The 25535-nt window shown below is 39.6% G+C and overlaps 1 protein-coding gene across 1 annotated transcript; it reads right to left on the bottom strand.

The window, feature by feature from the left end:
• Positions 1 to 3790: 3790 nt before the first annotated feature.
• Positions 3791 to 24284, bottom strand: LOC131201135 (lysosomal acid lipase/cholesteryl ester hydrolase-like). Its single transcript, XM_058188770.1, has 10 exons — positions 24156 to 24284; positions 23557 to 23672; positions 22080 to 22197; positions 21386 to 21584; positions 19543 to 19652; positions 16232 to 16371; positions 14956 to 15102; positions 9923 to 9994; positions 7682 to 7747; positions 3791 to 6865 (listed from the first exon to the last, which is right to left on the bottom strand). The coding sequence occupies exons 2-10, from the start codon at positions 23659 to 23661 to the stop codon at positions 6632 to 6634; spliced, it is 1191 nt and encodes a 396-aa protein (XP_058044753.1). The 5' UTR covers positions 23662 to 23672; positions 24156 to 24284; the 3' UTR covers positions 3791 to 6631.
• Between the last annotated feature and the right edge of the window lie 1251 nt (positions 24285 to 25535).

The raw sequence follows: 25535 nt of genomic DNA, 5'->3' as shown, positions 1-25535 counted from the left end.
AATTCTTTAATTTATTTATTTTTATTTATTTTGTCCACACAGTAATTAATTCTGTGTTTGTAGGCTTTATTCTTTGATAAATGGATTTGGTCTGGGTAACTTATTTGGAAGTTTGAGGAAGTTTGAGGAAGAGATTTTTCCCTGTTTGCTATTTTTATTTGATTAATTTAGTTCCAACCTGACAGTCAATTATCTAGTGGGGACGCTGATTCTCAGAGCATTGTGGATTCTTGTTGTGCCTCGTCCGCTTTCCCTGCAGCCGGGGCCTTCTTATCTGCTTCCGAACGCTGAGGAATTCCTAGCATGCCTCCCAGCCCCAGCCCTGGCTCCATGCCCAGACAGGCTGAGGAAGAAGAAGCGCCTCCAGCCCCCAGCCCTGGCTCCATGCCCAGGCAAACGGAGCAACTAGACCCCTCCCCCTCCTCCACAGCATGTGAGCCTGAGGAAGGTCAATTACCAACAGCTGCAGACTGGAGTGACCCTCGCTTCAGGAGAATTGATAAGTGGCATCAACAGAAGGAAGGGAGGGGCAGGCCGGGATAAGTGCTGAGTCATGGAGCCACACCCCATGGCCTATATAAAGGATCTGCTTTCTGGCATTCTCTGAGTCAGGCAAAGTCTACCTTATCTTGCTGAAATCACTTTCTAGTCTCCTGCCTGCCTTGAGAACTTTGCTAGGACTTTGGCAGAGCTGCAGAGGCATGCCTGATTCGGATTTCCCTGACCCGGCCGTCAGCGGAGGAGTGGGACATGACAATTCTGTCAATATTTTAAAGGAAGATGGAAACAGTATAAGCAGTAAAATATATGCTGATGTAAAACTTCTCACAAATTCTCGTAAGCCAAACACCCTGAGCTTTTATTTTTTATTTATTTATTTTTTATTAATGTACTTATTTATTTTTGTCAAGCATGTATAAGATAACAGATATAAGTATAAACATGATTATGAATACAGGAAATTGATACGAATAAATGGGGACAGAAGGCATGTTGGTGTGCTTATACACGCCCCTTACAGACCTCTTAGGAATGGGGTGAGGTCAACAGTAGACAGTCTAAGGTTAAAGTTTTGGAGATTTGGGGATGTAACAACAGAGTCAGGTGTGCATTGACCACTCTGTTGCTGAAGTCATATTTCCTGCAATCGAGTTTGGAGCAGTTTACCTTGAGTTTGTATCTATTGTTTGCTCGTGTATTGCTGTCGTTGAAGCTGAAGTTGTCATTGACAGGTAGGATGTTGTAGCAGATGATTTTGTGTACTAGGCTTAGGTCAGACCAAAGGCAGCGCAGTTCAAAGTTCTAAGTTGTCTAAGCCCAAAATTTTGAGTCCAGTGACATAAGGTTTTCTCTTGCAAGCAGAGGAGTGGAGGCCTCTTCTCGTGAAATATCTCTGGACTCGCTCAATTGTATTAGTGTCTGATATGCAGTGCGAGTTCCAGACAGATGAGCTGTATTTATCTCTAACCTTGCAAGCCCTTCAGGTATTTGTGTGTCACTGGCTTGAGATAGGATAGTCAGTTCCTTCGAAAGAGATGAAGAACTCTGGCAATCAATATTTCTAAGATGTTAAGCATTGGCTACCATAGATGATCTTCAGGTAAAAATTTTTAGGGGCTAAAGGGACTTAACCAGGCATATTGGGAGGCTATGCCCGCAGAGCAAAATCCCTTCTCCTAGAGGAAAGAGGAAGTAGCAAATAGTCGCCATTGTTAATCAGCTAGTGCAGACATAGGTAAAGCTTTCGTGTTGAGGGTACAATTAATTTAGAGAAGGGGAAGACTGAAGGCTTCAAAGCAGGGGGCACATCACACATTTGAGTTATTCTGCATCTTGTGGGACATTTGGAGACTGTTGCTTTTTTTCTTGTGATATTACACATGTAGGGCTGACCCCTATCAAAGTGTCCGGTAGGGGAAGTGACACTGTTAAATCACTCACAGAAAATGGCATTATCATTTGCTAAACATAGTACAGAACATTGGGCAACGGTTATATAAGTGCAAACAAAATGTTACCACTGTAATTGCATAAATTCCTATTTCTTCTAAGGAAACAGCATGACTGTTAGCTATTTGAACTAAAATGTGAGAATGGTATTTTTTGTTTTGGTCTTATACAAAACAGTTTTGAAATTATTTCCCAACTTAAGAAAGTTTAAGTGCAGTTGATGAGGTCATCATTTCTGCATGTTATGATTATAATCTAAAATTGCAATTCTAGGGTTCTTCTATTAAAATATGAATTCTTCCAGTGATGTTAATACCATAGCATCAGGGGCGAAATCCAGCAGGTTCTGCCATGTTCACCACTGCACAGCATGCATACATAGACTTTTCAGTATAAGTAAACTGAAACACAGATTTTCTTTTTTAATTTTTTTTTAATTTTATAGACATCAGCAATTCTTTCCGTGAGATGTCTCGGTTTTTTTTTCCTGGCTCCATCATTTTGTTGTTTCTTCTTTCTTCATTTCAGTTTGAACTATTACCATTTATCCATAAATACATTATTATCATTTTCTTATATAATTATCCATTGCTTATCTGTACCTTTCTTCTAACCAATGGTAAAAATATTCCCATATCTTAATATATTCTGAATCCTCTCTTTCTTTAATCATTAAGTTAATCTGTTCATTTCTGCACAATCTAAAATTTTTCTAATAATTTCTCTTTCCAGGGGTATTTTCTCTGCTTTCCAATTTTGCGCAAAAACTATTCTTGCTGCTGTAATTACATGTATAATCAAATAAATATTTTCTTTACTAATTTTCCCTGGTAGGATTCCCAATAAAAACAACTCCAGTTTTAAATTAATATGTTGTTGGGTTACTTCTTCTAACCAATCCTGTATTTTCTCCCAATAGTTTTTGGCTTCTGGACATGTCCACTACATATGATAATAAGATCCTGGTAACTGATGACATTTCCAACATTTAGCTGATTTATCTTTAAACATTTTCGCCAGTTTCTCAGGGGGCATATGCCATCTATAAAACATTGTATATTGCTAAATTCTACATTTAGGCCAAAAAAACAAAATGCACCAGTACCGTATATGTGGTACCTTGCTCAATAGTAGTACCTGTGAGAGGGATCTTGGAGTCCTAGTGGATAACCATTTAGATATGAGCCAGCAGTGTGCAGCAGCTGTTAAAAAAGCCAACACAGTTCTGGGCTGCATAAACAGAGGGATAGAATCAAGATCACGTGAAGTGTTAGTGCCACTTTATAATGCCTTGGTAAGGCCACACTTGGAATATTGCATCCAGTTTTGGTCGCCACGATGTAAAAAAGATGTTGAGACTCTAGAAAGAGTGCAGAGAAGAGCAACAAAGATGATTAGGGGACTGGAGGATAAAACATATGAAGAACGGTTGCAGGAACTGGGTATGTCTAGTTTAACAAAAAGAAGGACTAGGGGAGACATGATAGCTGTGTTCCAATATCTTAGGGGCTGCCACAAAGAAGATGGAGTCAGGCTGTTCACCAAAGCACCTGAGGGTAGAACAAGAAGCAATGGGTGGAAACTGGTCAAAGAAAGAAGCAACTTAGAACTAAGGAGAAATTTCCTGACAGTTAGAACAATTAATAAGTGGAACGACTTGCCTTCAGAAGTTGTGAATGCTCCAACACTGGAAATTTTTAAGAAAATGTTGGATAACCATCTGACTGAGATGGTATAGGGTTTCCTGCCTGGGCAGGGGGTTGGACTAGAAGGCCTCCAAGGTCCCTTCCAACTCTGATGTTATGTTATGCTTTTTTTATACACAGTGGACATTGTTAATTTATAATTCCTCTCCCATAGCTTTTGCCATTTGTCTAAGTCTATTGAATATCCAAAATTTTTGAAACACAGATTTTCCATTAAAATGATAAATCTTATTTCTAAACATTCCTGATAAAATACAATAGGCTATTTTTAAAAACCCCTACATACTTATTTTTTACTCCACTACATTTGTGCACATACTCAGAATCCTTAGAATCTAAAGAAATAACTCTATCAAAACTGTACGGCAGTGTAGAAACAATTTCTCCCTTAATTCAAACCAAGAAATATATCTAAATAATGAATGAGAACTAACAGGGAACGAAATAACATTTGCCAATATGTGAATGGTCTTTCCCTACAGCCAAACCAAGAAACTAACCCAAATACATTTTAGAGCATCAACTCCAGAACATCTTTCCTTAAAAAATTTAACCAAACAATTCCTCTATGTCTAATGTGCCAGTCTTTTTCTGGCTTACTCAGATGTATTATAACTTCTAATGTTTGCTTTATAATTAAAGCAAAAATATAATGCTTCTTCACATTTCAAACTTCAGCAATCTCTTGGTTGAACCCTCCAACACAAAATGGAATTTGTTAATTAGGAGCATAACAATGACCATGTTATAAGCTATCTGCCAAATGATCTTATATATTTAAGGTATGTATGTATCTGATCCTCATGCCTCAAGAAATAACAAAATCATTCAAATATGTTAATGAAACCTTTCAACAACTCCTGTTTACCTTTTCAGACTATAGCTAAGGGTAAAATAGCAATACAAGCACAATGACAAAATCATGTAGGAAGATATTAATTAATTTCAATAATGATATTATTTTGTATAGTGTATATATTTGTACAGTATACAAAATAATACTAGGCAACGAATCTTCAGAATAGAGACTTAAAGTGATGGTTGAATTCTACCAAAAGATTGTGATAAGATGGGCTCAATTTAATGTCATGGATTCCTTCTCTCAAAACACAGTTTGCAGTTATCACATTATAACAGAACAATTACCACTTGAAGAAAAGGTTATTTTCCAATAATTATTTGGGTGATAAGAGAGGAAGTATGAGAATATGGAATTTGACGAAGTCTAAAGATCTAATGGGACAATTTTAAAAGCAGGAAGAGGAAATGTAGGAGTCCTACTTTCTACATGACAAAAACTCATGGCATTATGCTAGAAATAGACTTGACTAACAACAAAGGCACATGCTTCCGCGTGTAACCCTGCTTCCTATTGTTTAATAATAGCACTAAATTAAAAAGAAATAACTTGCTTAATATTTGAAATATTACTAAATATTTTAATAATATTTTGAACCTTTCCAGCTTTGCAGACAAAAATAGAGCATGTTCATATGTGCTTGCCTGCTGCTCGTGTGCTCTCCTGATGCTTCTGCGGCCCAGTTCTGAACAACTCAAGGCCCAATAGTGGACTGAGACCTGGGGGTTAGGGACCCGTTTTAAATCATTAAAACGTTAAATGATTTACATCATTTACATCAGTTGCCATGAAGCCTGAGAGCGGGAAGGGAGGGGGGAAAGTAGATAGCCCAGCTACAGTCAAAACAAAATGCTTTCCTGTGGGAATCAAGGTCATTGAAACAGGTGGCTGTTGAAAGAGGAGAGGAGCCTGCCTTCCACCTTCATTGGATAATGTGACCAGTGACACCTGGGAGGAGGGAATTTTACTCTTTTAATTAGGTGAAAACCGCAGGAACTGTCAGAATTGGTTTTCACCAACTGTGCCGATATGATGTATCCAAGAAACATGTCCTTTGAGGAATCTCCCTGCCTCGGAGTTATGCTTTCAATGGGTGCTTTACTTGAAACATTGACAGCCTTGCTTTACTCACTTTGCAGAACCATACGTCTTGATGGGATCTCTGTAGTCACATATTTGAATTAATTAATTAAATGTAATAAGGTTGTCCACTCTAAAACAATTCTAGGTGGTGTGTAGTTAAAAATACAGGTAGTCCGTGACTTACACTCATTTATTTAGGGACCAAAATTACAAATGGCACTGAAAAAGTAATTTATGACTGTTTTTCACGATTGTTGTAGCATCCCCATGGTCACATGATCAGAATTCAGATGTTTGGCAGTTGGTTTATGTTTATGACAGTGGCAGCGTCCCAGGGTCAAATGATCATCTTTTGTGACCTTATGACCATCAAAGTCAATGGGGAAGCCAGATTCACTTTACAAGCGTGTTATCAACTTAACAATTGCAGTTATTCACTTAACAAAGGTGGCAAGTAAGATCGTAAAATGGAGCAAAACTCATTCAGCAACTGTTATGTTCAGCAAGAGAAATTTAGGACTCAATTATGATCATAAATCAAGGACTACCTGTAGAGATGGGAATACACAGGAAAACTCAGATATCCAGAAGGAATAAAAATTCTGACCAAAAGAAATACAAGCCAAGAGGGCAAGATTCTTTTAATCCCAGTCATGTTCATGGTTGAATGAGTGGTGCGGTGGCTTAGAGGTAGAACTCTCACCTCACAATCAGGAGGCTGTGAGTTCGATCCTTGGTAGAGGCTGATGTTTCTTTCTCTGGGCACAATGAGAATGTATCTGCTAAACAAAACTCCGCATTGATGACAGGAAGGGCATCTGGTCAGTAAACACTCAGCTCCATTCAGTTGCCCAGATTTCACCCCACAAGGGATTATGGGGTCGTTAAAAGAGAATGATGTTCATGGTTGAATAAATCTGGGGAAGGGGAGTGAGGAAAAATGGCAACTGCTGTGACGGAGAATGCACCTTTTTTTTAAATAATCCAAATCTGTATTGCAGATGCATACACAAATATACAGCAAACTACTGGTTTACACAGACTTCTCCATCAATTGAATTATTTTGAAGAACATGCGCTGGGCAGCATTGAGTCCCCAGATGAAATCCCAGTGGGTCCAGTCTGACCATGAGCGATGGTAAACCAAATTAACAATACCAGAGAGTAACAGCTCTGTATCTTTTGGGTCTGCAAGAGTGTCTTGTCCCCCAGACCACACTGCAATTGGCACCAACATGTCTTTTATTTGATATGAAGGAGGAACCCTCTAGAAAGCAAAACAAGGAAATCATAATATTGATAATTATAATACAGTGTTGAAACTGAGTCTCAATCACAGGCTTCTGGAAAGAGTTATATTTTTCATATGGATCAGATGTTAATTGTCATTTAAATCAGGGGTCTCCAACCTTGGCGACTTGAAGACTTGTGGACTTCAACTCCCAGAATGCCTCAGCCAGCAAAGTTGGCTGAGCTTTGGGAGTTGAAGTCCACAAGTCTTCAAGTCGCCAAGGTTGGAGACCCCTGATTTAAATGATAGGATGGGGATGAGAGGAGAGGAGAGAAGAGAAAGAAGATGAGACTGAAAAAGTTATTTCCATTTACTCTTTCATTGTTATTTTTATTGTTTGTCATTGCTATCTTTCATGTCCAATGGAGGAATTCATAGTATCTCCTTCTTTAAAACAAAACAAAACTATGATAGTATCACAGCTGGTTATATGCATGCATTGCTGTATGTATGCGTTCTTTTTAATAGAGGAATAGTAATAATAAGAATGGACACTGTGGAAATATTTCATAAGAAGGAAAATATAACTCAAAGTCATAATCAAAATACCTTTACCTAAATAAAGCACCTTTATATAAACAAAGTACCGTTACATAATCAAAGAATCTTTTTAAAAAATGGGTATATAGCCATGCCAGAGTTAAAAATGATACACATGGTGTTGATATATGAGTTTTTAATTAATTAATATATTTTGCGGTTGTTCTTTTACTCAAAGCCTATTATAATACAGGTTCTTGATATAATATTCCAATTATTTTATATTTATTTTCTGAAACTTTTCCCTCTTACCTGTTTATATATCATCTGATTTTTGTCCTCATAATCAAAATAGCGGAACAATTTTGTATCCACCATCTATCAAAAACATCAGAGAAAGCATTAGATACTATATACAGTATATACTCATTTCTGTGATTATAATCACAGCCAGCCCAAAGAGCAAGTACTATACGGGTAAAAGGAAGACATAGAAAAATACAATTATATATTTTAATATTGGGACTAGGATCAAAAGAACTGTTATTTCCCATTTGCTATCTGAGAAACTTCAGAGGAAAAAGGAAATGGGCTTCATATAAAATAATAAAAATGTTTATTGAAATCAAGAGAAGCTGTTGAGCACTGGTAAGAAAAAAAATCTTCTTTTGAAAAAGAACTTTCAGCTTGGCTTGGATAAATAGAACTACATTTTAAATACTTCTAGCTGAAGAACTGTAGAAAGTTAGCACCCACCCCGCTCCTAGAAGAATGAAATGTTTTGAGAAATATTAAAAAAGGTAGAATATTGTATTTCTCTGGATGAGAAGTTGAGAAACATGTTTTTTTATAGGGAGAAAGCAGCCCCCACCTTTCTTAATAACCCTCAGCAGATGTCAGCACTTAAGAGATAAAGAGATTATTGAAAGTAGCCAAGTATCTAGGTAGCTCTATTCATCAGCAAAAAATGCCTGCAGCAAAGTCTGAACAAAGGTAGGATTAGCCCTCAACCACAATAGGAATTGCCTAATACCCTTTCCTTTCAGAACACAAGTTCCTTCATTACAACATCTCAGTTGCTCCACCCCTCCTAGCAAACTTCAACCAAACCTAGCTCAGACAAACATGACCCCTACATAGCCCCATGAGAGTCTGACAACAGCCATGCACAGAATGAGGAAGCTCAGGTTCACAGCCCAAGAAAAGGTATAAAACCCCCTCACACTCAACTCCATGTGGTCAGCTGCCCAGAGTCACATGTGGTTCTGCTTCATCATTTTCAATCAATCTGGAACAATCTGGAACTGAACACACTCAAAACCGTAGAAGTGGTGGTAGACTTTAGGAGAAACCCTTCCATACTTCCACCTCTTACAATACTAGACAACACAGTATCAACAGAAGAAACCGTCAAATGTCTAGGTTCTACCATATCACAAGATCTAAAATGGACAGCTAACATCAAAAATGTCATCAAAAAAGCACAACAAAGAATGTTCTTTCTGCGCCAACTCAGAAAGCTCAAACTGCCCAAGGAGCTGCTGATCCAGTTCTACAGAGGAATTATTGAGTCTATCATCTGCATCTCTATAACTGTCTGGTTTGGTTCTGCAACCCAACAAAACAGACATAGACTTCAGAGGATAATTAGAACTGCAGAAAAAACAATTGCTACCAACCTGACTTCCATTGAGGACCTGTATACTGCATGAGTCAAAAAGAGGGCCGTGAAAATATTTACAGACCCCTCACATCCTGGACATAAACTGTTTCAACTCCTACCCTCAAAACAACACTACAGTGCACTGCACACCAGAACAATTAGACACAAGAACAGTTTCTTCCTGAACGCCATCACTCTGCTAAACAAATAATTCCCTCAACACTGTCAAACTATTTACTAAATCTGCATTACTATTAATCTTCTCATTGTTCCTATCACCCATCTCCTTCTACTTATGACTATATGACTGTAACTTTGTTGCTTGTATCCTTACGGTTTTTATTGATATTGTTTCCTGATTGCTTATTTGTACCCTATGACTATCATTGAGTGTTGTACCTTGGAATTCTTGATGAGCATTTCTTTTATGTACACTGAAAGCGTATGCACAAAATGTACACTGAAAGCGTATGCAAAAAAAAAAAAAAATTCCACACTTGGACAATAAAAAAAAAATTCTAAAAAAAAATTTCCAACTTCCATGTTTCCAGTTTCTTTCTCCCAGCTTGGAACTGAACCAGATGGTTATTTCTTCCAACGGAACATTTGTTGGGCAAATATAATGCTTAAGTGAATAATGCAGACTTAATATTCCTTAATATGATAAACTTTCAAAGTCTGGTGCTCTTCTGGGACATTGGACCATAAATCTCATAAATCTCTGAATAGTATTTGTAGATTAGCACATCCAGAAAATAAGGGGTTGGGACAGGCAACCTAGAGAATCCTGGAAATTATTGCTTTCCGCATCAGAGCAAATTTCACATATCAAGAGACTTTGATGGTTAAAATGTCATATAATTTAACCAGGGTTATTAAAGACATTATACCTGTTTCCAGTGTAAGATGGTTTTAACTGATGTTCTATCTGGATAGTGAGCTGCATATACATCAATTCGGCTCTGTAGAGATTTGAAAAGTCAATAGATTTTTTTTAAAAAAAAGAAATTGGACAACTGGTGAAAGGAAATATTTACTTGCATTGCTCATTTTTGAAAGAAGATGTAGCAGCCTACTTTTAGCAGAGCAGAGTAATAGGTTTTGTCATCACCTGAGAAATCAGCTTAGATCAGGGGTGTCAAACTGGTGGCCCGTAGGCCGGATGCATCACACGCAGGCCACGCCCACCCCAGCTCCACGAATGGGAAAAATGTCATGAACCATTATGTGACAGCGATGTGACACGGTGAGTTTGACACCCGTGCCTTAGGTAATCCTTGTGTTATGAGGGCAATTTGTACTGAGAACTCTGTTACTAAGAGTGATATCATGTGACCGTGCCACAGAAACACAGAAACTTGCTTTAGAACTGGGTAAATCTCAGTCAAAGGTGCTCTTTGTCTCACAACCAGCAATGAAACCCTTCCAGATTGCCCACCAGTTTTGGTGTCTAAAGCAAGGGGTCTCCAACCTTGGTCCCTTTAAGACTTGTGGACTTCAACTCCCAGAGTTCCTCAGCCAGCTTTAAGTCCACAAGTCTTAAAGGGACCAAGGCTGGAGACCCCTGGTCTAAAGTAAGAATGTGTATCAACCCGTATACATTAGGAAAGGTTCCAGGTTATGATCCACCTTACCTGGAATGCTAAGATCTTGGCTGAAATACTTTCAGCTTTGAAATTAGTTACATTTATTTGTCGCTTTTCAAGAGTTAGAAATATCTGAAGGTTGTTGCACATGAGTAAATCAAGAATACAATATTCTAGAATTTCAGCTGCTGTTTTCCTTTACCAGAAAGATTTCATTTACATCGCTCCTAAAAGACTTCTTTAGACACATGCTAATTGCTCCATAAAATGACCATTGCCTAGCTGAATGCATGAGTAGGGAAATAGTTATAAAATGCACAGTACAGTCCAATATCATGTTCCCAGTCCAATGTACAATATCTTCATTTGGCTTATCATTCACAAAGAACTTCATTATTAGGAATTGTTATTTTATCTTTATGATTCATGGGGTTAGATCGCTATCAAGAACACGTAACTGGGGGCAGCCAAACAATTAAAGTCTACTGTAACAAAGAGCTCTGGAACTTTATCAGCTGGTGCCTCTCCAGCTCATACAGCAGAGACTAGAACATTGAATTTAGAGGCGTTACAAGAGAACTTAAAAGGCTTTATAGAAGAAAAATTTAAAGTAATAACTGATGAGATGTCTGAAATGAAAGAGCAGATATCAGAAATTCAAGTGGGAAATAAAGAAGTTAAAGAAGGATTTGTAATGGCAGTACGAAGTTTGGCAACGAATGTGATTTTATTGGAGGAGGAGGTTGCAGAAATTAAGCAACATAATTTAAAATTAGAAAATAAAATGGATGAATTTCAAAGTAAAATGGAAAAAACAGAGGATGAAATAGTTTTGATACAATATAGAAATATGGAATTTGCTCTTAGAATTCGAGGTTTGAAAGAAAATAAGGAAGAGAATTTAAGGGAAATTTTTTCTGAAGTATTTGCTGAGATATTAGCAGCTCGTCCAGCAGATGTGGCTTATCAAATTGATAAAATATATCGTGTGAATTCTTGGATAGCAAGGCAAAAAAAGTTGCCAAGGGATGTTGTTATTTATTTTACAAACAGAACAGTGAGAAATCAGATTTTGCAAGCTTCATATAAGGGGGAGAAGATTCAGATTGCTGGTCAAGATATTTTGATATTAAAGGAAATTCCACCAAAAATGCTAAGGGCTAGGAAGGAATTTGCCTTCCTGGTGAATGAACTTAAAAAACATCAGATTGAATATAGATGGGATATTCCAACTGGTATAATAGTATATTATGCAGGGAAAGTATATCGTTTCAATACGGTTGGAAAAGCAAGAGAATTTTATGTTGAGGTATTAAAAGTTGGAAGTCTTCCCCCATTGGAAGCTAGAGGAAGGGAGGCTGAAGTGAAGGAAAGAGAAGTGAAGCAGGTACAAGAACAGATTGTGATGGAAGAAGATTTATTACAAGTGTTGGAAATACCTACGACGGGTTTAGATTCAAAAGAACAAAGGTTGACAAGAGCTGCTGCTAAACGCAAGGAACAAGAGATGAAGGCACAACAACAACTGGCACCTACTACAACGGAAACAGTGGGAGGAGCAAGGCCTAAAGTAAAATGTGATCTGCGGCTGGTGTTCCAAAAGTTTCCTATCTTGGAATGTTAATGGCCTGAACTCACCGTAGAAGAGAAGGAAAGTATTTCATTATTTGAAACAATTTAAAAATGACATTACCTGTTTACAAGAAACACATATTAGATCTTGCTAAATGTTGGAGATGCGATTGTGAAGATGCTACTTATTATTATATATGGTGGACTTGTAAAAAAGTTAAAGCATTTTGGATTAAAGTATGGTGGATCATGCAGAATATTTTGAAAAAGAAGATTAAGTTTACTCCGCAGTTCTTTCTACTAGGAATAATTATGGACTATACAGCTATAGAGACTAAATTGATTTTGAACTTAATAACAGTTGCAAGACTTTTGATTGCTCAGTATTGGAAGAAAGAAGAATTACCTACAATCGAAGAATGGACACTCAAAGTATCAAATCTGGCAGAGATGACAAAAATCTCCGCTTACTTGAAAGACTATACACTAGAAAAATATATTCTAGAATGGAAAATGTGGATTGATTATATTTAAAATAAGTATCAGATAAAAAAAATATTGAATAGCATATGAGTAAATTTAGGAAATATTTTGTATTAGATATATTTTTGAAGGAGAGGGGAATTGAGAGTGTGACTAAGTGTGGTGTGACTAGAGATTATAATTTAGGAATTATTTTGGATTATGATTGTTAGTTTTGATACCCTGCATTTTGTTCTGGGAAGTCGGGATGGGGGTGGGGGTAAGGGGAGGGAACTGGGGGTTTGGTAGAGATGGAGTGATGGTTAATGTACAGGGATTATTGAAGAAATATAATTAATGTAGGATCGGGTCTGCCCAGTTACCATTTTAGAACGGTGAGGAGGAGAAAAGAGAGAGTAGGAGGTAGGAAAGAGGAGAAGAGGAAGGAAGAGGGATAGTAGAGGGAGAAGGAAGGTGTAGGGTGGAGGGAGGAGCGGATGTAGATAAGAGAAGGAGAGGAAGGTTTGGAAAGTAAAAGAAGGTAGAAGAGGGAAGAGTGTTAAAAAGAGGGGTGGTGACTGGGCAAGCCCGACTAATTGTATACAACTGTACATTGGATGAATTATTTGATATGATTGTAAAAATAAAACTTTTTATGAAAAAAAAAAAAAAAGAACACGTAACTGGGGCGGTGGGGGAGGAAGGATTTCAATTGTTAGCATGTCTTTGATCTATAATGCCTCCATTATTCCTTGTCCAGTGAAGTCAGAAAAAAGCAGAAGAAAGCAAGTTATTCACTGTCTTACAGTTTTTTGCCACCAAAAAAGGCACCAGGTCTTATTTTTAGGGGATGTCATCTACTGACCCACCTTATTTGCATGCATTGCCACTGGCCTCTTCTTTGCTGTCAAAGGCCTTCAAGAATTTCTCCTGTGGTGGGCAAGGCTTTCCTGAAGGCCTCTGCAGCTGATAACAGAGGTCCAGATTGATCCAGAGTTCTGTTATTGGCTGCAGAGGCCTTCAGGAAAGCCTTGCTGGCTGCAAAAGAAATGGACCGGCAAAGCAGGTGTCAGGATCTACGAGGCCTGGCTGCAACTGTCTGAAGGTAAATAATGTTGTGGTCCACCAGCAGCCTGCTGACCTGGCAGTGGAGTCAGACAGTGAGGAGGCTGGGAGGACAATGGGCCAGTCCTGGAGTCAGGGGAAGGCCCGGATGAGGGCTCTGTGTCAGAGGCAGAGATGGGGCCAGGGCCATCTGGGAGCAATGCGTGGACTCCGGAGCCTCCAGAGACAGACAGCAGAGAGGCAGAGGAAAGGAGGAGCCTGTTCCTAGTGCACGCATGCGAAGAGCTGCCAGAAGGCAAGAGCAGCCGATTGACTGTTTATGAAGAATTTGTTTTGGACGAAGCTGAGAATGAATTAATTCTCAGCTATTTTAATAAAATAAGTTTGTTGAGGACTGAATTGTGTTTGGTAATCACTACTTGGGCCTTGGTCACAAGAAGTAGTAGGGCAGCTCCACCACCACCCCATCGCCACCTTAGCTTAATTTTTACCTGTACACCTTGGAGTGGACGGGGTCTTTCTTAGGCCTTATTTTGGGGGTAGGATTTATATTGGGCACATGTGTAAAAATCAAGCTAGGACTTACTTTCAGGGTAGGTCATATTTTTGTGGAAACATGGTAATACAATTGTATATCCTGGATGTTATAAACTACAGTGGTTTTTAATTGAAACACCTCATTTCTCAGCCATTTCAGATAGCAGTTCAAAAACTGGCCTAATTAACTAAAATAACAACATATTCTAGTAATGTCAAAAACAGGAAAGTTAGTCCTACTGGAAATTAAGTAGCCTTTAAGGAACGAAGGACTGAGCCAGATTCAGAAGTTTCTGAATGGGCTATTCTGAGCTTTCCATTTTGTACATTGTAGCCAAAATACTGAAATACTAAAGTTATTTTGTGGATTATATTCTATAGGCCAGTTGTATTGATAAAATGAAATCTATGAGCCATCTGATTAATGTGACTATACAACCATGGATGGATGGGCTCCTCTGCAGGGCCTACAGAAATTATTTCTGTTGCCTTTTCCCTAAAACTCAATTGAAAAAAAAAACATTTCAAAAGGGTGTGGGTGAGTGAAACAAAAGATTCTCAAGAAAATCTTTCTTTCAAATGAATGTTTCCATCCTTTGAAAGCTTAGTTTTTGCCTTCATGATGAAACCTTTGTAAAATGTAGAAAAACACAACCAATACAACATTCAGAGAAATATATTTCAAAGGAAGACTTACTTACCATGTTTAGATTTGTTATATTGTAAGTACCAGGAAAGAAAATGAGTTTTGGACATAATTGATGTATAAATGCAGTTGTACATAATTTCATCATGAAGTCTTTCACAGGCTTGTGGCTAAACCTAAAATCTTTGTCACCCAATATTTGCTGTAAAAATAAGATAAACCATAGATGATGGTGATGATGAGGATGATGGTGATATTTAAGTAGTGGTGAAATCTAAATTTCTTTCCTACTGGTTCTGTGGACATGGCTTAGTGGGGGTGGCTATGTGACTGGGGGATCAAAAGAGAGAAACTCACTAACAATGTCCTGCTGGAGCAGGGTTGGACTAGATGACCTCCAGGTCCCTTCCAGCCCTGGATTATTCTCTGAAGCTGCGTCTAGTGCCAGGTTTGTAGTCCTTCCTTCCTCTCCTTTTTCCTCCCTCCCTCCCTCCCTCCGTCTTTCTTTCTTTCTTTCTCTCTCTCTCTCTCTCTCTCTCTCTCTCACACACACACACACACACACACACACACACAAACTCCCCACCCCCCATTTTTTGCTTAGCTTTTTTACCTTTAAAAAATGCTTTTAAAAGTAAAAAAAAAGCCTCTAACAATTAGGCACCTCAGCTGGGATTGTCAGAGCCTTGTTTTAACGCTTTCAAAGCATTTTTTTTCAGCTGAAGAGGTTGTTAAAAAATGCTTTTAAAAGTAAAAAAAAAAGGCTCTGACAATCGCATGGCTCAGCTGGGCATCGGGGAGGCAGGAATTTTTGCTACCGGTTCTCCGAACCACCTGCTGCCATTGCTACTGGATCGGCCAATCCGCTCTGAACCTCGGAGCATTTCACCCCTGTATTTAAGGCATGCTAAACTCATCTGGTTTCTTCTGAGTTTTGAGCCAGAAACATTTGACCTACCCCAAAATTACACTGACTATATATTGTAACAATTCTGCTATTGCAACATGTAATTGCAAACAAGAGCTAGGTCAGTGTAGCAGTTAAAGACGCTGGTCTGGAAGTAGCAGACTTGAATTCTAGCCCTTCGTGAAGAATGAAAGTCAGCTTTTTCTCAGCTTTTCCCTCCCTCCATGGATAAATACTGTATTCATCTTTATGTTTGTGCAAAATCATATAATAAAAATGATAGGTTAGATAACTCTAATTCTTACTGGTATGTGGCAATTGGAATTGTGGTGGCAGCAATTTGGGAATGTCTTAATTTTTGGGGGGGGGTCATCTTACCTTTTCAGTTGCAACCGTCATAAAATAATGATCAATGAATTAATACCTTGAATGAATGTTGAGAAAGTGAGGACAACACTCTCAATAGATGATTTGGGACATGCATAAAATAGATCACAGGAGCTAAAGCAAAGAACATTTTGATTTTTTGAGACAGTCTTGGCATGGCTGAAAATGCTATGAAGCCTAAAAGGAAAAAAAATAAAGAAAACAAAAGTAGCCATTTAGAGCTAAGCAGAATCTATTAGTTGTTGTGACCAAGGCCCAAGTAGTGATTACTAAATACAATTCAGTCCTCAACAAACTTATTTTATTAAAACAGCTGAGAATTAATTCATTCTCAGCTTTGCCCAAAACAAAATTCTTAATAACCAGTCCATTGGCCTTATCACCAACATTTGATGTCTTTGGCAGCATGCCAAAGGCTTTTCTTGGCAAACCCCCCGCAAAGTTCAAGAGACGTTGACAAGAAGCATGGAAATCAATGATGCTTTCCTACAAAGAACCCAACGGCTCATTGCTGCTCTTTTAAGCCTTATGGGAGTGGCCAATCATCTTCTGGCCTTACTCCTGAGTTGTCCTTTTTTCTTCAGCTGCTCTTGCCTTCTGGTAACTCTTTGCATGCGTGCCCTAGGAACAGGCTCCTCCTGTTCCTCTGCCTCTCTGCTGTCCGCCTCTGGAGACTCCAGAGTCCACGCATCGCTTCCAGATGGCCCTGGCCCCAACTCTGCCACCGATGCAGAGCCGTCATCCGGGCCTTCCCTGACTCCAGGACTGGCCCATTGTCCTCCCCAGTCTCCTCACTGTCTGACTCCGCTGCCAGGTCCACAGGCTGCTGGCGGACCATGACATTAGTAACCCATTGGCCTAATTTCATGTTGTATTCAGATTCATTCCGAAAGGTCTCTGGAAGGTGCAGGTTCCATTCCTCTTGTTAAGAAAGGTTTGATTCCAAGGAAGGATGAAGAAAAATAAAGAGAAGGGAGTTTTGGAAGAAAGAAAATGGGGAAGCAACGAAGCAAGGGAGGGAAGGAGGAAAGCCAGTATTGCCCTATCATGTCTCTCAGAATGGGAATGGAAATGTAGCTCTCGTCAAAAATCAAGGGTTGTGCTTTCTTTCAGAAGAATCTGTTGAGGGATTTACTGCATGGTAAAGATTACTGGGATTGAAGCATATCACGGCCCTGAAAATATTTTCAGTTAACCCCCTTTCCCGTGTTTCCATTTTAATTGTCTTTCTTGACAAACTAACTTAACAGGCTGTTGGGAAAACACCAGATTACCCTAATCAACCATCTGAATAAACCCCTCATGATTAGGTTTGGAAGATCCCTATGAAATTGTGAAATAGTCTACATGTTCCTTCAACTCCAGACTGCCATCATTGTCCTAAGTAGCATCAAGGTACAGAGAGAGAACATGGATTTATTTTATTTTCAGTCTCTTTTTAAACATTACCAGGTAAGATTGTAGATGTACCCTCTTTCAGAGGTGGGCTTCAGCCGATTTGGACCATTCAGGTGAACCGGTTATTAAGATTCTGTGCAGTTCGGTGAACCGGCAATTCCACCACTGGCTGGCCCCACTGGCTGGCCCCACCCACACCACCTCACCCAGCCCTATTTCACCTCACCCACCTTGGCTGGTGCTAGAGTCATGCCCACACCCAGCTACTCTCTGGCTCCTTTGCTTATTCGTGTGCTCAGACCATGCGGTCCAGCTGATCTCTGCACATTGCCTTCACCACTGCCTACCACCCTGGCCATGCAGGGCTGCTAATCTCCGTGCCTCTCTGCTCATTGCGGCTGTTCACGAAGGTAAGCCGCCTTGGGATGGATACTGCAAGGCTAGGCCATCTTTCGGGCCTGGCTCTCGCCATCCTTCCACCTGCATGCCGCCCACTCGCCCTTCGCCTTGGGTCAGAGGATGCACCAGTTCCTGCCTCTGGCCTTCTCTGGGACCTATGGCTCTGAAACACAGACCCTGGATCTTCTTCATGGGTGATTTCCACTTACCCAAAATGGCTACAGCAGAAGCAGGAAAAGCGCACCAGCTCCGATGTCTCTTTTGGAGCCTGGGCGGCACCTGCAGCTCTCTGCACATGTGTGGGAGTGCTCTTTTCTGTCCCACTAAGCTGCCCAGGGTTGCTTGGATGGTTAGCAGGCAGGCAGGGGGGTGAGCGAGAGGTGCCTGCTTGCTTTGTTTGAGGCAGTTTTCGCTTTCCCAGCCTCCTTTCTACTTTCTCTGCCCATGGTTCCACCTCCTTCGGCTGGCTGCCAACAGGCAGAAAGGCAGAAGAAACGGTGAAAGCGATGATGGCGCATGCAGAGGGCAGAGAAGAGCAATGCCACTGTCACTCTTTCTTCGCCATCAGCGGGGTGATCAAGCTCACCAACCGGATTGCTGGCAACCAGCAGCTGGTGAGGTGGGGAGCCTTCTCGGGCCACCACTTGGCAATGCAACCTGCAAAAGGCTGCAACCCTCCGGGCCACCACACGTTTGCAACCACCCCAGCCTCCACCTCAGCCCTGATCTAGCAACCTAACCTCAAATTCCTCGCCAAGCGGATCTGCAGCAGGTCCTCTCTAAGGAAAGGTTGGCAGGCTGAGTTGTTAGCAATCTTTAGAGAAGCTGCACAGGGTGTTTTGGCGCTACTTTAGTGAGCCCGGTTCTCGCAGTTATTTAAGGGCACTAAATAACTTGCTTGCAAAGGAAAAGATGCGCAGTTTTCCTGGCACATCAGCATGCACTGCCTCCTGCACCCAATGGGCTTGTTTGCTTTCTTGGGAGGATATTCCCTTTTCAGAGCAGGGATTCCTTTTCTTTCCTTGCCCCCACTCTGGAATTTCTTTGGCACGACTTTATCTTCCTCACCCCCCTCTGGGCTTTTTAAAAAGTTAACATCTCTCTCTCCCTCTCTCTCTCTCTCTCCCTCCCTCCCTCCCTCCCTCTCTCTGTTTCTCTTTCTCTTCTATCTCTCTCTCTCTCCTCTGTCTCTTTCTCACACATATACACATACACACACAGAGAGAGAGAGAGAGAGAGTTTGGATCTTTCTTTCCTCCTGGCCCATACAGGCAACATCCATATGAGTGATGTAAAATTGGCCACACCCACTCAGTCAAATGACACCCTCCCAGCCACGCCCACTCACCTGGTCATTTGGAAGAAACCGTTGTTAAATAATTTGAATCCCACCACTGCCTCTGCTTCTTGTGATAAGCAGTCCAATAAAAGTGGCCCCAAACAACATGCGAGACCTTCTACATTACCACCAAGATAAGAGACAGAGACAGAAAAGGAGAAAGAGGAAGAGGGGAATAAAAGAAAGATAAAAGGTTTTTCATTTTATCATACCAATAGTAGCGCCTTGAGAATAACCAATGTAGTATAACTGTTTCTGTTTGGTTTTCTTCAAAATAAAATTTATTGTTGCTGGAAGATCATACATGGCCATTTCATGGAAACTGAAATGAAATATTAAAAACTGTAATTGTTAATAAATAAGTAAATTTCACTTACTGTGTTTCAAACATTTCAGTAAAAGCTGCTTTCCACCCCGACTCTCCAAGCCAGTCCAGAAGGATACCATAATTGATAGTGTCAAAAGCCACTGAGAGATTAAAGAGCATAACTCTGACCCAACTCTGCCTCAGGTTATCAATAAGCATGACAAATGCCATCACCATATTTAACCTCAACCTAAAATCCAATTAAAATGGCCCCAAACAATTTGCTTTCTTTAGGGTCCTCTGATGCTTGAAGACCAGCCACTGTTTCCACCACCTTTCCTAAAATGGGAAAACTGGCAACCACTGGATCCAGCAATCACTTTTTGAGACCTGGGCGCATCATCACTTCTTTTAGGGCCACTTGAATCATCCCTTCACTGAAAGAGGCTGACACCATCATATGGACCCAAACATAAGTCACCTCTCAGGCAGCTTTCACCATCCAGGAAGGAGTTGGATCTAACAAGCATGTGGCCAAGCTAACAGATTCTCTCTTAGCGAGTTACAGGATCAAACTTACTTCAGACAATCATACAACATTTTGCCTTAAGGCCTCAACTGGAATTGATCAATCGGAGTCCAACCTAGAGTTATCTATCGTGTAGCAAGACTATTCCTCGCAGTGGACCTGGAGGTGATCTTTCAACCCCAGCAAAGACCAGGTCACTTTTAATAGGGTCATTAGGCTACCATGAGATCCAAAAACAGGCAAGAACAAAGAGCATTTCACTGCCCTTATTGCCATGATGCAGCCCCTAATATGGATGATTAAAGGTAAAGGTAAAGGTTCTCCTCGCATATATGCGCTAGTCGTTCCTGACTCTAGGGGGCAGTGTTTATCTCCATTTCAAAGCAGAAGAGCCAGCGATATCCAAAGAAGTCTCCATGGTCATGTGGCCGGCATGACTAAACGCCAGAGGCACACGGAACGCTGTTACCTTCCCACCAAAGGTGGTCCCTATTTTTCTACTTTTTTTCAATAGCACTTCAGGAATCTTTTCACACACTTCATTTTCGGGGGTTCCTCAGAAAAGCAATGTACATTCCAGGATCAGCACGGGGAGAAAGACCGCATAGAGACAATCAAAGCTAAAGCCCCAGTAACGTGTCCATTAGAAGCTGCAACCATGGATTCAGCAATAGCTCATCAGACCCTCCAGAAAAACCCTAAGCTCCCTCAGGAAGCCCTTTGGCTCCATCAGTCATATAGAATTGGCTAACCTTTGACTTGGGGAGACAGTTTGAGCTAGTGGTTAAGGTACCAGGCTAGAAACAAGGAGATTGTGAACTTTATTCTTGCCTTAGGCATGAAAGCTGACTGACTGACTTTGGTCCAGTCACTCTGTCTTAGCCCAACTCATGGGTCCCTAACCGTCACTACCGAGCCTGGAGCCTTTTGGAACTGGGCTGCAGAAGTGGCAGGCGAGCAAACACATGTACTCCAATTGCGCAAACGGTAGGCGTGCATGCCTGTTGCTCACATAAATGGAGCTTCTCATTTCCGTGCTGTGAAAGCATAGAACCATTCCCTTCCACACTGCCGCCAGTCCACAAAGCTGAAAAGTTTGGGGAACTCTGGCCCAACTCACCTCACAGGGGAAAATAGGACATGTTATTAACTAACATGCTAGCATGTTATTAATTTAGCTCAATATGGGAACACGGTTTCAAACTGTGATTCAAACTACCTGAAATTCCAAAATTCCTCTTGATCCACTGAGAAAGTCTGGTGCCTTTGAGATGAGTTTGTTCCTCTGCTGTTTCCCAGCCAAACATCATAGCCTGCGTCCGCAAGTATAAAACCAAGGCTGTTGTTGGCCATGTTCTCCACCCAGTGACTGGCGTCTCCAAATAGACCATGTTGCAAAAAGACAACAGGCTTTTGATCTATAGGATTTGTGGATTAGATAGATAGATAGATAGATAGATAGATAGATAGATAGATAGATAGATAGATAGATAGATAGATAGACAGATATTTAAATAAAATGTTACCAAGTAGAATTTTCAAGCCATGGCAACAAAACTTTTAAAATGAACGTTCCATTCTTCTTAAACATTCATAATATTGTAGTATTTATAATTAATAACTTTATGAAGTTTTGGTCACATATTATTGTATTCTAGACTACATTATACAGCCAAATATCCAAACTGCATGGATTTGACCATTGATTGCAAGAGAGGCTTATTTTCTAATATTACACATGAGGTACATATAATAATATGTTTTGAGATCCAGCTGTTTCTGAAGTCGACTCCATTTTAGCATGTTAAATCTCGAAAACATACATTTATCCTCCTGCCTTGGCATGACTATTAAACGTTTGATATCAGCTTAATAGATCCAGCATTGACTTTGACTTTTTAAAAAATGGATACCTATGACTGCAATGTTCTTTCTTCCCCAGGGAATTCTGTTTATTGTTAGATAATAACCATCCTTTGTCAAGACTTCATACTCTTCACTTGCATAACCATGGTGGGAAATCATCTGACTCTGAGAGAAAAAAAACAATTAACTCTCACATAAGATTATTTTTTTTTCTAAAGCTAAAATCAAGCATCAGCTAGTAGATCATGTACAACATAAGAACTCTCCCCCTCCCCCTCCCACCTCTCTCTCTCACACACACACACATCCCACACACACAATGACAAAGAGATGGAAAAGACCAGACTCTACTATAGATCTGGATTTGTATTCATTGGGGTAGGAATATTGTTGTTTTCTGTTAAAATTAAGAATGCTGAAATAGTGATCCATAACATTAAGTATGTAAATATGTGTGTAGATGTAGTGTTAATGGTGATATAATTATTCCTGTATCAGTAATCTTGATTGCAGTGGACTAGTTAACTAGGAATTCTCTCAGAGTTTAGGCAGCGTAACTAGTAATATGAAATAAACCCAGGAGCAAAAACACAGCACACAAAGCCTTTAGATAATTAATAGTGGTTTATATACAGCTAAATATATACAGACTTATACGTGGAGATACACGAGGAGAGAACATGAGGAGAAGGAGAAGGCCATCACTCTGCTAAACAAATAATTCCCTCAACACTGTTAGACTATTTACTGAATCTGCACTACTATTAATCGTTTCATAGTTCCCATCACCAATCTCTTTCTACTTATGACTGTATGACTATAACTTGTTGCTGGCAATCCTTATGATTTATATTGATATATTGATCATCAATTGTGTTGTAAATGTTGTACCTTGATGAACGTATCTTTTCTTTTATGTACACTGAGAGCATATGCACCAAGACAAATTCCTTGTGTGTCCAATCACACTTGGCCAATAAAAAAAAAATTCTATTCTATTCTAATGGCTTCCCTTATATAGTAGCTTCTTAGCCAGCTTCTTAAAGTGGCAGTAACCCTGCTGCCTCATTGCCATTGCATCAGCTTTCAGTTGCCTCCGCTTATAACCTTCCATCAACTTACAGCTATTAAATCTACATTCCCTGACAAATTCTGATCAGTCCGATATCAACATTACACAAAGACTTAGTTCTTCGGAGAAGACTCAAATACTGGGAAAGTTGGAAGGAAAGAGGAGAAGAAGCTGATCAATAAAAGAGTAGATAATTACAATGGCAGTGGTTGCACCACTGGAAAACCTGAAGGACCAGTTAGGGACAGATCATCAAGAAGAAAATGTAGTTGCTAAATATCAACACTGATTTGATGGCACACAATCAATCTACTGATATCAATATATTTGGAGGTTGGAAAAGAATGGTGCTGATTTTGCCATAAGGGAAAGAGCAAGCGGTCACACTTAAGAGTACATTTCAGACCCCCTTCTACTTCATTATTTATAAAATATAAAATCATATAACTTACAACGTTCATATAAGTTTCTGGATTCACAACACGTTTTTGTCCCATAAGTTCTTCATAGCCTGTCAATCCTCGTATTAGGTATGCTAACACAATAAACCTCCACATTTTCTTTCTCTCTTTTTTTTCCCCAGAGGATAAGAGAAACAGAAGAAACGAATCTCAAAAAATCAGTACAGTTGACAAGATACATGCATTCATTAAATCCTGACTGTAATTTTGAAGACACTGAGGATTATGGATGGATGCTCATGACCCTCTCTATTAGGGCAGCCGTAAAAGCTATGAACTGCCACAATTCCTATCTTTCCATTTAACATCAGCATTCTGAAAACACCTAGCAAACTTAAACATCTACCTCGTAATATTTTATTAGCTGTCAAAACTACAGAAAGTTTTGCTGAGAAATAATTAATGGATAGCTGGTGTTTTCATAAAGCTTACCTACTCCAACAAAATGAAAATCAAATCAAAAGTCAAATCAAATGTGGAAGAAATAGATATATTACCACCCAAAATTATACTGCTGCGTTATGAAGGAGGAAAAAAAAATTGAAATAAATATTTGGAACCTCCTTAGAATAGTAACCGCAAATAAATACCTTCTTAGTTGACACCAGGTTAGTCTTTTGCTACAGGTATCTCATGCCACGTTTCACCACACTGTCATTTAAAACCACTGTAGCGCAAAGGAATACTGTGGGTGGTTTCTTCCAATGTGGGTGGTAAAGATGCCACAGTTGTGAAGAGCTTAATTGGCAACACCCAGTTAATATTGGGTTCAATAAGGAAGAAGAGAAATGGATGGAGGTGATGCACCTAAAAATAATACTGTGATATTCTCCTACTTTATCTTGTAATGTACAAAGAACACACTCCATGGCAGGGAAAAGTGAATAATTTATATCCTGTTTTGATGTACATCTTGTTATACATTGAGAATCTCATGCTTTAAGTAAACATGATTTAATTTTTGTAATTAATTCATGAAGATGCTACTCCTTTGGCCGCACAGGGCACAACTTTGTGCCTACGCAGGTGTAATGGTTATGGAAATAATCTGATCAAAATATATAAGAGTTTAAGGGTTTGTTGTTCCTTAACCTTTGTCAGATTTCTTCAGATAGAACTGAGTTGTGTTTCCATAGAGGCCCACATGAGAATTTATCATTTGTAACCTTGCTTGAAACCAATTTTCTGGGGTGAGGTCCTGTCTCAATCTATCTCACTGATCAGTTTCTTTCATCTTGGATAAGTAACGTAGCCTTCGCAAATTATTCTACTGTGGCCTTTCAGTATTTGGTTTCAGTCAAATCCCTATTAAAGCTTAAATCAGAGAAAGTTATGTCAAAGATCAAACTGACTTAGACCTGAAGAATAACAGATCCAAAGTTTCTGATTGTTATTATGGATGCTTTTATTATACATTTTTCACTATTTCTAAGTTGAGAAGACATCTCTGACCCATCACAACCCCATGAACAATGTTCCTCCAGGCCTTCCTGTCCTCTACCATCCTCTGGAGTCCATTTAAGTTCATTCCGACTGCTTCAGTGACTTCATCCAGCCACCTCATTCTCTGTCGTCCCATTCTTCTTTTGCCCTCATCTTTCCCAGCATTAGGCTCTTCTCCAGTGAGTCCTTCCTTCTCATTAGGTGGCCAAAGTATTTGAGTTTCAACATTTACACTAGTGAGGTTTAATGTCATCTTCAGGAATATTGGGATGAAGATTCGGCAACAACCTATATTTGGAACGATTGTGTCTATTGTCAGGCAGTAATGCAGTTTTGCACATCTTGCTGTGTGGCTCTTTTTATCACAATTGATACATTTGATTAATATTTATCTTTTTTTATTAAAAGAAGGTTGTCCCAAAATGGAAGCTGGGTTCTTTCCCTTAGCAGACTGAATAACTGAATTGAAAGTTGCTAAAATCTGGGTTTATATCTATTCTATATTCTCAATATGGCACTTTTTAATA

The sequence above is a fragment of the Ahaetulla prasina genome, chromosome 6 (assembly GCF_028640845.1).
Source record: "Ahaetulla prasina isolate Xishuangbanna chromosome 6, ASM2864084v1, whole genome shotgun sequence".
Taxonomy (NCBI): Eukaryota; Metazoa; Chordata; class Lepidosauria; order Squamata; family Colubridae; genus Ahaetulla; species Ahaetulla prasina.
The sequence above is the reverse complement of the archived record's forward strand: the minus strand, read 5'-3'. Positions and strand labels throughout refer to the sequence as shown.